The sequence below is a fragment of the Phalacrocorax carbo genome, chromosome 5 (genome assembly GCF_963921805.1).
Source record: "Phalacrocorax carbo chromosome 5, bPhaCar2.1, whole genome shotgun sequence".
Classification (NCBI taxonomy): Eukaryota; Metazoa; Chordata; class Aves; order Suliformes; family Phalacrocoracidae; genus Phalacrocorax; species Phalacrocorax carbo.
The window spans coordinates 19,025,957-19,039,659 of NC_087517.1; the positions used below are offsets into that span (position 1 = coordinate 19,025,957).

Below are 13,703 nucleotides of genomic sequence, written 5' to 3' on the forward strand. Positions count from 1 at the left end.
CACTGAGCTACTTCAGATATACCTGCAAAGAACTGTTAGTTATCTAGAAGAATACAGATGCAAATATAGCTGTCTCATTCAGCAGTTTATTGCTGAACACTACTTGCAGCCAATGCAAACACAGTTCTTCCTCACTGCATTTACCTCTGACTCTAGTTTATACGACCGTTGAGAGGCACGTCCCAAAGGTGGCACACCTCTACTTTGCAGTGCCCCTGCCTTCCACCCTCCTAGCAGCACCCTGGAGAGCTTGCAGGTGGTCAGTTTAGACACGCTGCCATATTAAGCTGCTCAGCACACTTATACCCAGATGATCCTACGTGCTCCAGTGGGCATTGTGTTTCCCGTCTCATTCCCACACAGACAGCTGAGCTTGTCCTGGAAGCAACTCCTAAGATGGTTCTCACAGTGCAAAGTCTACAGTCTCAGTTATGTTTTAACTTGCAAAGCAAACATGGGAATTCTTCCTTCAGTCATGACCCTTCTATCCTCATTCCTTAATGCAAGGTTTTACAACTTTTTATAACAGGTTAAGATCATACAGAGAAGCTGCTCTTCAAACTGGCTCAAATGTTTGCTGACTGCATTTCCACATGATGCAAACAACAACAGACAACACATTTTTAAATGGTCTTGGATTTTTAGAATGCCCCCAGTATGCCTGCAGATAACCAAGTGATTCTATGCTCAATTTCTTAAGCAGAACTATACTGAATTTGGAAGAGAAGCTGCATACTAAAAGTGCCCCCAGTTCACCATCGTACCTTGCTCAGCTTGATTGGAGATAGATGGAAGAGAGCCTCCAAAAGTTACACACTTTTCATTAGCTGCATTAAATGTTAAATATTCTGATTTCATCTTTCGAAAACACTGCAAAATAAACATAATGAAACTGATTTTCATCATACAATTGCTTCCTAAGAAATAATTCATAAGAAAGTGTTCTTAAACTAACCCTAAAAACTCACTTCTCATTTCCTGCAATAACATAATTATTTTTCTCAGAAAGCAAGGGAACTTATACTACCTGCATGCATTTCTTATTAGATTCAACAGAACAGCTAAATATAAAATGATGAATAATCCCACTGACTAACTCCTCATTTACGGAGGATCAGAATTCAGTAATTTTTAATTGGCTACATCAGGTTCACACATGAAGTCTAAAGTCAGACAGCATTGGGCCAGGAACCTGTATTGCAGGGGGAAACTACATGGGAACTCAAAAGATATATTCTGCAATGATATGAAGTAAGTTTGCAAACCTTGGCACAATGCTATGTGTAGATCTGATGCATTCTCCTTCTTACGTACAGAATAACTGCGGGCCAAATAACAGGAATCAATCTCACTAAGACTTTAGATGACTGCCTTAAAACATAGTACTGAAACATACTATACTATGGCTTCTGACCTATGTTGGTTCACTCTTAAAAGCTGCTTCTAATTCTTACGTGAATTAAGTTCTTAAGGCAATTTAGGAAGTAGAGTGCCAGCTTGCTGCCTGCCTACGATTACTCAGCAAGAGAATCAAGACACTTCTGCCACAGAAACCTCATCCTCTTCCTTTCTAATCCTTCTCTTCCTTCACAGCAGAGCCCAAGATTAGACAGTACAACCAATGTTCTCAGACCTGAACACGTGGTGATGGCAAAGCAAAAAACCTGAAAATTACTGCTTTGAAATTAAGAAACCATCAATCCTGAATAAGGGACAGAGAGAGAAGTAGGGGAGATGATTTTAATCACTGCACATAGTTTTCAAAAGCTACCTCCCAGTCCATTCCTGAACACCGGGGCTACTTCGTCCCCTCTTTCAGCAGGGCACTCCAGCTTACTGGACTATGAAAAACAGGTAAGGAGGATTGTTCTGTAGTATCTCTATACCTTATTCCGGAACTGATGCCAATCTTTAGGGCAACCTCCTCTGACTGGGCGGTAACTGGGATCATGTTTCTCTAGTAAGGAGGCATTATTTTTTTCACAGATGAAGGGCAGTTTCACATTACAGTTAACTGGGTAGTCTGCAGAAATATAAGTTTTAAAAAACAGTTATGGTAATGCCTGTCACACTCCAATTGCCATCCATACTTTATGACCTGAAGCGAAGTCCTTTTCAGTGCAACCACAGTGAAGTGCTATGCAATCTAAAGCATTAAAAGTAACAGCAGAGCAAAAGACAAACGTAAATTATTTATATCAGTCAGTAACATAACATTCCTAAAGATCCAGAGTCTGATCCCTTACTTCCAGTAGTAACACTTCATATAGGCAGAAACAACTTCAAACAGAAAAATCCTGAAATAAGATTATGAATATAAGGACTAATCTCGTATTCTGGCATAGAGGATGTGTGACCTAAAGGTCATTAAAGCCAGAAGGATCCTTTAACACCCATATGGAGCGAGTCTGGCCTGTACTGCTTTACATGATTCCTACAGTAACTGAACTGGCTTCCTAGTCAAGAGCAGGTTTTGCCTAATAGGGATGAAAAGAGGTCAGCAGCATACAACAGAATAACGGAGAAAACGTGCTTTAAAAGTGGAAATGGTAGTAGACAGGAGAAACTATTTGTTCTCCATGGGTTATACATTTTCCCCAATATAAAATAGTGTTGAAAAAAAGGAAATAAGAAGCTTCAAGTACCACAGGTGGCATTTCTGTTACTTCCAGTATGACTCCACTGCTTAGTGAAATTTGCATCTCCAGGCGCATATGTGGTTGCAAGTACTCAGACAAGCTCCTCTAACTAACACAACTCTAAGACTTAATTTCCAGAGCTCAAAGTATGTAGCATAAACACAAAAAAGTAACCACCAAAACAAGATTTTACCCAACTATTTTATGTCGCAAGAAGAGTGACAATCAATCATAAAAGTTTGGCATCTGAATTCAGGTTTGCCTCTGGTTATCAGGAAATATTATCATGGCTTCTACCATACAGAAGCAATAAATTATTCAAAATTAAATTACATTATCGTCAAGCAGCCATTCACTACTAATTCAGTATCAATTTACATTCAATGTAAGAGTTTGAGCGGAACAGCAGTTACTTTTTAAAAAGTTTTTAAATATAATAATGACAGAGAGGGGGTGAAAAAAATAGAAACAACCTTACCTCTATACCAGTTCTTTCTAGAAACATACCAGCAATCCCTCAGGAATCGATCATGGAAGCGTGAAAATAACTGTAAACTGGGTACAAACAGTTCAGAGTCAATCTCCAATCCAATGTGATCTTCAAGTGGAAACTGATAGCAACAGAGCCAGCACAAGCAAAAATTTGGGCTGGTATCTGTTTCTAGGAGACGCCCTACCATATTGGAAAGGACAGAGGGGGAAAAACTAGACTAGGAACAAATATATGGCAGGTTCAGTAGTTATGTACCAAGCCCAAATTAACTGTGTTGAGGGGATGAGCAGAACGAGGGTAGGATGTAACTTATCACCATGCTGCAATCCCTGGCACATTGTCAGGACAAGTGCGGAGAATGAGCAATAGCCCCTGTTTTATTTTCAAAGCAGTATATTGCTACAGTAGTTTGGAAAGTGAAGATTTTTCTTTGTAAGAAGCCCACCATCCTTTGCCGCAGGCATGAATGGCATGATGCAAGGCCCTCTCTGAGTCATCTCAGCTCTACGGGGCTATGCTAGAAGCCCTCCAAGACTTTGGCATTACCTCACTGCCAGAGAGATGTCTTAAACCAACTTCCTGTTCCCTGTTCTCAGGTATTTCTCAGATATCCTCAGAGCCAGACAGGATTTTTTTCAGATCTTTTTTTTTTTTTTCTGTTCCCCAATTATTAACAGAACATAGAAGTAGGCTTAAAAATCCAATAAAGGCATTTTAAAGATCAATGGAACACATTAGCTATCAGGACCACAGATTTCAAGGATTCACATGACAAGACTAAGATGTCAAAGCCCAACAACCTGAAATCTAGAGGCTCCGATAGGCAGATAGTTTATGAACTCTAAACCAAGTTATTATGAATTAAATTTTTAATGTCGATAATGCTTGTAATGGGAACATAACTCGGAATTTGGCAGATAATTAAAATATTTCAACAGTATTTTGAAATATACCCACTTCCTAATTCTACACGCACATTGTCTTAACCACTCTTTGCTCTGAGCACTACACAGTACTACCCTCTCTGTTTTAGGTACTCAATGGCAAGAATAGGTGTGGGTACATATGACCAAAAGCAGAGAACAGTGGTCACTGAATAGTGCTGTACTGTTTTCTAGCTTAGTTCAAATTATTTATCTTACTTCTTTGGGATAATACTGAAGAAGTAACCTTTTACAAATTTGGGGATGAAATATTTTCCTTTGGAACTATTCTAGTTACCTATATTCCTAAAAAGCACATAAAAAAAAGCTTGCAATAAAGCATCCTGTAATTATTCTACATACGGTGAATGATAGCTGTAGCCATAATCAATAAACTTCAGCCACCACTTCTGTTCACTGTTTGATAACTGCAAATAAAGAACAAAAAAATGCAGTATTTTACAACTCAGAGAAAGAGCTCCAGACTCTACCAAGAATAAAACAGTGACAAAATTAATTTTGATTTAAAATGTTTATAAAATGTGCAGGAATTCTTCAGCAATAGGAAAGGATACAGTTCAAGACTGATATGACAAGACCGATACGCCAAGTAGACGGACCCCTGCACCTACTAGAAGAAAAAGGCCCACATTTAAGTGGGTGCTAGATACATCGTTCCCACAAAATTCATAGCAAGAGCTCTGCCAGATAACCAGGTCATAGCTGCAAGCTGCCTGAAGCTGATGTTGTTCCACAGAACCTTCCTCCCTTCCTCAAAATAACCATTCTTCCAGCAGATAGCCTAACAACGAAAAGTTCATAAAAGGGCTAGAGATTTATCAGGTAAAATACTCGATTTCTCCTGCCTTGTAATTTCTCCTTCCAAGTAACTTCTTGTCAGGAGAAATTTCATGAAGACAGCTTCGAGCTTCTAATTTCAGAAAGTACTGCTGTCTCACAAGCAGTAGCACTGAAAAAAGGTAGCAACAGAGGTGCTGAAACTTGAAATGTTTTGCTGAGAATCCTTAAAAGAATATGCTTTCATGCTATGAACACCAAAAACCCCTTTCAGTGAAGGCTTATCAGACCATCATGCATTTCAAATTAAATTCTCTCATCAGGTGAAAAACGATGGGCTGTCCCATGCATAAAATTAAGAACTGGCACAATTGTTAGTGAATTATTTGCAGACAATGGGATGCTTACATGGTGGCCCTGTTACGACACTTTCTCTCCATTGCAAGGTGGATTTTTTTCCCATCCTAAGGCTACTTTTAAATTTAAAAAATTCTTGTACATGACTGACATTAAAATAACTCTCTTTCAACTCATCTTTTCCTTTTAAGTACAATTGAAAACTATTAAGGCCACAGGAAAAAAAAGAAATGAAGGATTAGCATTTTCTTATATTGGAAAAACTGGCAAGAAAATTTCTCTATAGTGAAAATTATCTGTTAGACAGATTATACCTCCTTACCTTTTCTATTTGAGATAGTATTGTCCTGAGTTTTGGGTAAGACTCCACAGAGGCTAAGTCACTATCATTTTTTTGACAGTAGAAAATAGCTTCCTGGAAGCTCAGGTTTTTATCTGGTACAAACCACAGCTCTGCTCCATCAACAACAAGTGGGGCTCCATGAATTCCAATTTCATCTGTGCAGAAGAAATATCACACACAGAAGAAAAAGAAATCTGAAAAACTCATCCTTTCTTTTCCTGAATGTAATAAGAAATTTCAGTTTGACACTGGGAAGAGCCAACACTCCTTGCATTCTGACCTCTCTCAGAATGAAGTTCTATCAGTCATGACTTTTGCTGCTATCAAACAGGTATTACAGTAGTAATAAAGCTAATAAAAGATATAGAGTATTAACAACTATATACACACAGTGGAAGAATACACAAAAAGTTCATTTACCTGGTATGTACCACTCAGGCGTCTTTGGAGTGGTACCTGTCCATAGGGAAAAAAAGGAATAGTCACTTCAAGTTCACCTTCAACAAGACTGTGGTCACCAATAATGGAAGTGATGTATTGTACTCATGCTTCTTAGTATGCACAATGTAAAAAATACAAAGGAGAAGGAAATAATACACAAATTTAATAGTTTAAAATATGCTGACATAAAACTAATGGGAGTTTTGCATACCTGAGTTGTAAACAACTGTGGGTTTTTTTGCTCCCAAACAAAATACAAGCATCAAAGTAGTATATCTACCCGGATCTTCTCACAACAAAAAAGTATCATCCCCATAAATGCCCTTTAATGAACAACCAAAACATAAAAGCCTACTGGATTACAGCACTTTTCATACTGCATGGAAAAACCTGAATCTGTGCAGATATGCCATGACATTCTTTACTATTCCCACTCCTCTGTCTCACTACAATGAGGAGCTAGTATACCAGTTTTACCAGAAAAAAGCTAATTCACCTAAGGTTGAACCAAACTGTACACCCAAGATATCTGTGGTCATTTAGTTACAAGTATCACTAAGGAAAATTAAGTAAAGTCCACAAAGTTGCCTCAGTGGCTTATATCACCTCACCTAATAAGAAGCTGCTTCTCACTTCACAGGACAAGAAAGAATATGGGAGCAGTGATACTGCATCCTACTCATGATCATTTTCTGATATATCTTTGAATATTTTAAGTCCATGTCTGTTTGTATGTGGCACCGGCGAGACATCTCATGTACTGACCTCTTAACAGTTCAGAAAGGAAATGATAAAATAGTGTTGGCAAAGTTTCTGTTACTGAGCAATAATGACAACTCAGCAGTAATAATCAATCAACTTTTTTATAGGAATAAATGTATGTAACTGCAGTTTACCTTTTGTTATCTGGCAGACCCACTCAAGTTTAGCTTCACAATCAAAAGGCTTGAAGTAAAATTCCAGGTCTCTGCCTTCATGGAAATAAAATCTCCAAAACGATCTCCGTGAAAACTGAGAGGTCTGTATAAAAGTAGAAACAGAGAACTGAGTATGGCATAGGCCTCTGAAACCTGAAATGAAACTGTATTAAAATGGTACTTTTGCAAAGTCAGTGTATTTTCCTGGGGTTTTAGTCCCACAACTTATTTTGCAAAAAATTAGCAGATACAACTGTAACTCTACAACTGTAACTCTCCATGCTAGCCCAGTTTGCGAAGCAATAAGGTAAAGGGCTTAACGTCAGTCTACACACAAAAGCCTCTTCTTGCACTGTTGTTTCTTTGCGTTTTTGTAGCGCACAGGATCTCATCGACGCTTATTATTGAATTATCTGTTGCAACTTGTTGCCCTGAAATGATTTTCATTTCTGCTCAAAAGATTCAACTATCTGAACTGGTGCAGAAATAATCTTTCTTATTTAAGAATATTTCTTGCAATGAAGCTTAAAATCTGACTTCACCCTTGCTGATCGCTCCAATAAGGATAATTTTTTGTCATTTAGTGAAAGAAAACATCTACGCCTAGCAGGCAGGGGAGGGAGGTTACTGTATTTACAGTGTCCCCTTCTAACCACTCCCTTCTTGTCTAGAACTTTTAATAGCTTAATGCCAACAGCTTCTCAGCCTGGGGTCATGATCAGAGGAGAAGGGAATGGGGGGAAATGGCTGTCAACAGACACAAAGGGATGCCACTATCCTCTCCTTCAGTAAATCCTAAAAGCAGATGTGGTTCTAACTAGTTTAAAAGAAGGGATGGTATTGGAACGACCTTACAAGAAGTCACGTGATGCTTCAGAAAAGTTAAAGGTCATTTTAAAACTCATGCCATCAAGACTAAATTAAGCAATAAAGAACACAATTAGGAATTAGGCAGAGACCTGACATTTCAAATTAGAAACTGATACAGCACTATCTGATACAGTCTATTTCACAAGTAAACATGGAAATACACACAATAAACAAAAACACACACTATCCTGGTTACTGCATTCCCCTACTTTTTGTTTCAAGCATTTTCTTAATTTGCAGTTCAGAAAAACTAATCTAGATTTAAAAAGTTATTGGTAGTGCTCTGTTTGCTTTTTTGTTTTAGACCCCACAGTACACCCTTAGGTGTTATGTGTAATACACAAGAGATAGTATGGCACTACGCAATAGAGAACAGTGTTGCTACTAAATTATTTTGTAGCTCAAAAGAAGTCTTATGAAAAACTGTCACTAGCACAGTGCTCGGTTCATAAAACACTGCTTGAATAAGGGAAAATGGATAATAGGTGTAGACTGATAAAGGGAACACTAGCAACTTTTTCACTATGCAAAGAAAACACCTCAGCAGTCAACCTAAATTCAATACATGGCTGGCAAAAGTATTTTTTCCAAGTGCTTCCATAGAAAAAACATGCATGCTGTTGTTAAAAACCTTGAAACTAACCTTTAATGCAGCACAGTCTCTTGTATCATATTCATCTTCCAGATAATCAAGTGGCATAACAACACTCGTTACCTACAGGATGGACAGGACGAAAGAACCATTACTTTACAACTACTTTTGCTACAGTAATCCACAGAAATAACCACACAAACCTGGGATCCCATTATGGACATCACTATTAATACATGTGTTAAATGGCAGTTACTGGATCAGTTTTGGACCTGCATACCTGTTATTATTGGGGGAAGAGGGAAAGAACTCCCAAATTCAGGCTAATAAATCGATTACTGTGAGGATAAGTCTGACATATCAAGGAGATGACCTGATAAACCCTCCACTCTGTTGTGGCATGAAGACATCTCATTTTCTCCCCCAGCTCTTTGATGTTTACTACTATATTTCTGTTAAAACATTTTAATGCAGTAGAGACAGAAATCAGGTTAACCTTATTAAAGATATGTTTTTAACTGGAAATCTGCCTGGATGGCAGCTCTGAAGTGCACAACCTTCTTCTGAATTATTAATCTGTTGAAGGATCTGTCATATTTTAATTAAAATATTTATCAATTTACTTTCAATCCAGTCCAAGCTGAAACAAATCAGGACATGACATTTTCTGGTTAAAAGTTAACTTACGGGTTTATCATCACTCCATTGCCAGGTTCCCAAAGAATCTGGACTCCTCTTATTCATACCAATCCATACCCATCTGTCATTGCTGCAAATAAACAAGATAAAATATTAAGCCAAGTATATGGTTCAGCTCCTTTAATAGAAAAGCTGACCTATGTCACAGCATTATTTAGGATCAAGCAGCAAACCCAAAGGTTTACTGCTGCAAGCTGTGGCAGTTTAAAGAGAAATGTGTGTAAGGGCTAGGACCTCTTCTGCACTTTCCTTTAAGAATCTGTAGCCTGTCCTTCCCTGACCACAGAGAAAACGAACTAAGTCAGATAATTCCTTTGTTTGCTGCATCACCACTTCATCAATTGTCACTTGATATAATGGTCTCTTTTCTACACTTTTCTTCCAGAATCACACACACAGTGTTTATTTGGCTTGATTCTCTTGTCCATCTCAGGTCGTCTCTCTCTACACCATCAGCTCAAATATACTCATCCTCAAACCGTACAAAAACTTCTACTCATACAAAATAACTGGCTTCATATTTCCCTTAAGTTTGTCAGTGATACAAACAAACCAAGCATGGGCACATATTTCACTTATGCACCTTCATAGAAGAGGCACAGACATAAATAAGCACATAACACCACTGACTCCAGCGCTAGCAATTTTGTACTGCAACCTCTACTTCTCAAAGTATCCATTTCGTGCTAGGTACTGAAGTTTATGATAATTCACTCCAATCCACTACCCTGCCCAAGAAAGGCCACAGACGCTTTTCTGAAGGATGGTATCGGTTGGAAGCAGCAGAGGAAAGTCCAGGAGTTTTCTATGAAATCACAGGCTATGTGAAACCGTACTGCAACAGAGCTATGGAAAAGGCACTCCCATCAAGGTGTCTGACAGTGATAGTAAAGTATTGATGCCACAGTAGAGGGCTCATGTAAAACTGTATCAGGAGTACTATTCCATAAATTCATGTTGTACCAAATACAGAGAAGGAATACAGGATATTTGAGGGAATGAGAGTTTAGGTTATTAACAAGAATTAAGGATTTTCTTTACTAGTCTTGACAAAAGGAAGAGAGGGAAAGGATATAACTATTCTTAACAATATATTAGGAAACAAACTCCCAAGAAAAGGAGCTATTTGAGCAAAAAGGAAGGAAGGAACCACAACTCAGAAATAATTTTAGGCTCAAAATTGGAAAAAGATGCCTGACCAGCAGAGGTCAAAGTTTGGAAAAGGCTCCCAAAAAAGTTGTGCTGACAAACTTAAAGTGATTTTAAGACAGAACTTGGAAAGTTTTTGAAAATAACTCTATTACATGGAGGGATGGACTCAGACCCAGGCTTACCTGCATAAGCCATGTTATGAAATGACGGGTCAATGTTAAGAAATGCTTTGGTAAGACTGCGCCGCTACCTTTCCGCACATATCACCATAAAGATGAGCCTGAAACGGCTGACAGTGCAGCACCAAGAAACAGCAGCTTAGCCCAGAGTACGTGAGCTAAGTACATGAAATCCAAGAAGGGCGATAACATTTTATTTGGTAGGGTTCCCATGAGGAAGAAAAGCACCAGCCACCAACAAATCTCTTCCCCACCCACCCCCTACCCGCACCCCCAATGCCAGTATTAGCTTTCTCATATTGGCATGATAATGTGATCACACTAGTGCAATCTTACCATACTGAATTGTCTTTAGTCTTTTAATGATATCACTAAGGAGCATCTGAAGAACCTAAATACCCCACATCACCCCAGAGGGAAAACTGTGAGCGAAACATTCACAGCTGTCAAGCAGCTATGTGGCTTTTGGCAATCTGCCTTTAGGATTTTATTTTTCTGTGACTGCTCTTTCCAATTATGAATCAGACATTGCTTAACCCTCCCCTCCTAACAGTCACCTACAGGCTTAGTGCAGTTTAAGCAACTGATCATCACAAAGGAATATCTACTAAAAAGAGAATTTGAGACACTAACTTCAAAAGGATCTGCAGTAATTACCCGAGGAACTAGAGCAATTTGTCAGTGTCTTTCAACTTGTATTTGGCTTTTATGTTATAAATAAAAAATAAAAAAAAAGTGTGCCAGGTCAAGAATTTCTCCAGCTTATCTCCCAATTTACAATTACTGGCCTGCAACCATAACAATGTCTTCCAGCTGACTGGGCACTTACACATTAGTGCACATTTTTTGCTTCTTTTGGAACTGTTCAGACACGACCGTGAGTAATTCGGTAACTGCTACACTATCAAGCTTAAGTCAAGCCTTTTGATAGCCCTCTGAAATTATGCTATCACCTCATAACAGAAAAGAATTCCGCCAACTATTTAAGACAAACACGAATTAAGACTCTCTATTGCAACTAAGCTTGCAGCAAGGAATTTGCTTGTGCTTTAGGTATCAGTCTCCTTGCAAAGCATTTAAAATTCATCTTACGGACTGGTATCAAAATGGATTTATCAGTGCCGGAGTAGTCTTTGATCTACATTCCTGGAACCACCTCTAAAACCTAGATTATCCTGAGCTGTAACCTAAAAAATAGGTGCAATTTGTGCTTTAGAATGGACTCCATGCTGATTTAGGGTCTTTCATTGTTAATCTCCAGCAATCCCTCCAGAATACCAGTGGCTTTTCTCTCACACAGAACTAAAACTTCATAAAATTCAATCTTGTGCAGGAGTAATAAATTCAGTTTAGATCAAAGTGAAGGGAATATAAACCAGTAATTTTTCTACTGTCGTATTCTAATTGCTGAAAGAGAAAAAGGATTTTTTTTCTGTCCCTTATGTCAACTCCAACACAAGATTAAGAACCTAAGTGAAGGTACTGTGGCTTGTTCAACTTAGTTCTTGACAAGAGATAACACATGTACATCTAGGCCAACTCCCTAGTGGTGCAATTTAAGGCAGCATTGAATTTTAGGCATTAAAAGGCCTAAAAGTGTATATGAAGCCCATTTCACCCCTTGCCCTTCCCTCTGTCACAGGCTACTGTCACTAGCTGCATCCCCATCCTGCTAATCACCTACTCTTTAGTGAAAGAGAAGAGAACCTGTATTAATGCAATTACTACAAATTGCATCTCAACTTTATTGCTGCTTTGGCCAGCGTGTTGAGAATAAGATAATTTTCTTTGTCGCAAACTCAAGTGTTAATGAAGCTTTCTAGATTCAGAACAATTACAGCAGCAGAGCTATGCATATAAAAGGCAACTGACTTCTTTCCAATAAGGTGTCCTCATTGAAATGTTATTTCTAACATTCAAGCTGTTACGCTCCTTGTGTCCGGCATGGCTGCCAGCCGTAAGTTGCAGAATGCTCACAAGAACAATCCTAAAAGAATGGAAGTAACTGAACCGGATCTGCTCTGCCTGTATCATGTCCCTCGAAGTGAAAAGAGCTTATCTCCTTTTTCCTTCAGGGGACAGGGGAAGGCTGGCAGGCAAATTTTATTTTCCTTTCCAACGGCAATCACCCAACTTGGCTGGAGCAATTCTAACTCTAATTTGCCTCTAAGGTGGAATCCGAGTAAAGAACAGAATGGACTAGGCAAGCTGCCCTCTTCCTGGTGAACCAAACTGACTTTCGCTAACATTTGAAAACAAACAGTTCTCAATGAGTCACCGGAGAACTGTGCAAGGGGAAAAAAACCTGAAACCAAAAAAGCCAAGGTGTGGCTCCTTCCCCAAGCTGAAATGAACACACTGAATGAATAGTTTAGGTCAGAGTTTGCACTGTGTGAATGCAGGGAACACAGGCAAACCGCATGCCAGCGCACTCCGGCAGCTGATCACATCTAACATTACCTTAGCATGATTTCTCCCAGTTACCTAAATCATTTGTTCTTGGTGAAATAATTCACTTGTTTGAGAAAGGAGAGAGGAACCGAGTTTATTTTCAGACAAGCCACCCTTCACTCTTGATCCCCAAAATACCTTACATAACCACCACCTCTGAGTAACTTAAAAGCATAACCAACTTAAACACTTCATTACATTATCTAAACGAACAAATATTATGTAAAAGGCTTCGGGCAATATCAAATATGTAGTTATTTCTGTTCAGGAAGTTCTGCAATGCTGGAAAAGGGGTTAACCCAGATGAAAATACTGTGTTTCGGGTTGTAATTGATACATGCAGTTACTGCAACACTGACTGCAAAGTCAATTTATACTGGGCTCAATATATTACTCCATATTTACATACCGGGCTCAATATACTCCCCCTTATTTAAATTCTGGTAGAATAATATTGAAGTGCTGAGACTTTCTGTCTTCCAGGGTAAGTCGGAGTTTTCTGAAATATGGGAACTGCAGTAGCATCCTGTGTCACCTGACTTTCTGGAAAGACAGGAAAAGTCTCCACCCTTAAACTGCTAATAAAAAATGGCCATTAACAATAATTAAAACCTCAGGTAGTCTGCAAGCTGAAAAGCAGTTCCAAGTATTTGTAGGAAAATAAAAGAAGTTGCTTCTTTATTAATGTTTCATAGTAGATTAGGTACACTAACATAAGATTGGTAATTGCAAAACAGTACAATCAGATCTATAGCTAAAAATAATTTGTGCACTAATTTTCATTTCAGGGACTTTAGCCACTTTAGTAAAGGAGTCACAAGTGGCTTTTATACGAGCTAAACCTTCTAT

General features: G+C 38.6%; 1 protein-coding gene across 2 annotated transcripts in view; it reads right to left on the reverse strand.

Annotated features, from left to right (window-relative positions):
- The window catches only part of LY75 (lymphocyte antigen 75), a 46,260-nt gene that overhangs the window by 17,015 nt on the left and 15,542 nt on the right, over positions 1-13,703 (reverse strand). For both annotated transcript variants that reach the window (XM_064451440.1, XM_064451442.1), the window contains exons 14-22: positions 9,061-9,142; positions 8,425-8,496; positions 6,891-7,014; positions 5,974-6,009; positions 5,533-5,708; positions 4,419-4,483; positions 3,118-3,194; positions 1,887-2,023; positions 765-870 (exon numbers count right to left, since the gene is read on the reverse strand). In XM_064451440.1, the coding sequence (XP_064307510.1) occupies positions 765-870; positions 1,887-2,023; positions 3,118-3,194; positions 4,419-4,483; positions 5,533-5,708; positions 5,974-6,009; positions 6,891-7,014; positions 8,425-8,496; positions 9,061-9,142 (875 nt within the window). The remainder of the gene's footprint in view (positions 1-764; positions 871-1,886; positions 2,024-3,117; positions 3,195-4,418; positions 4,484-5,532; positions 5,709-5,973; positions 6,010-6,890; positions 7,015-8,424; positions 8,497-9,060; positions 9,143-13,703) is intronic.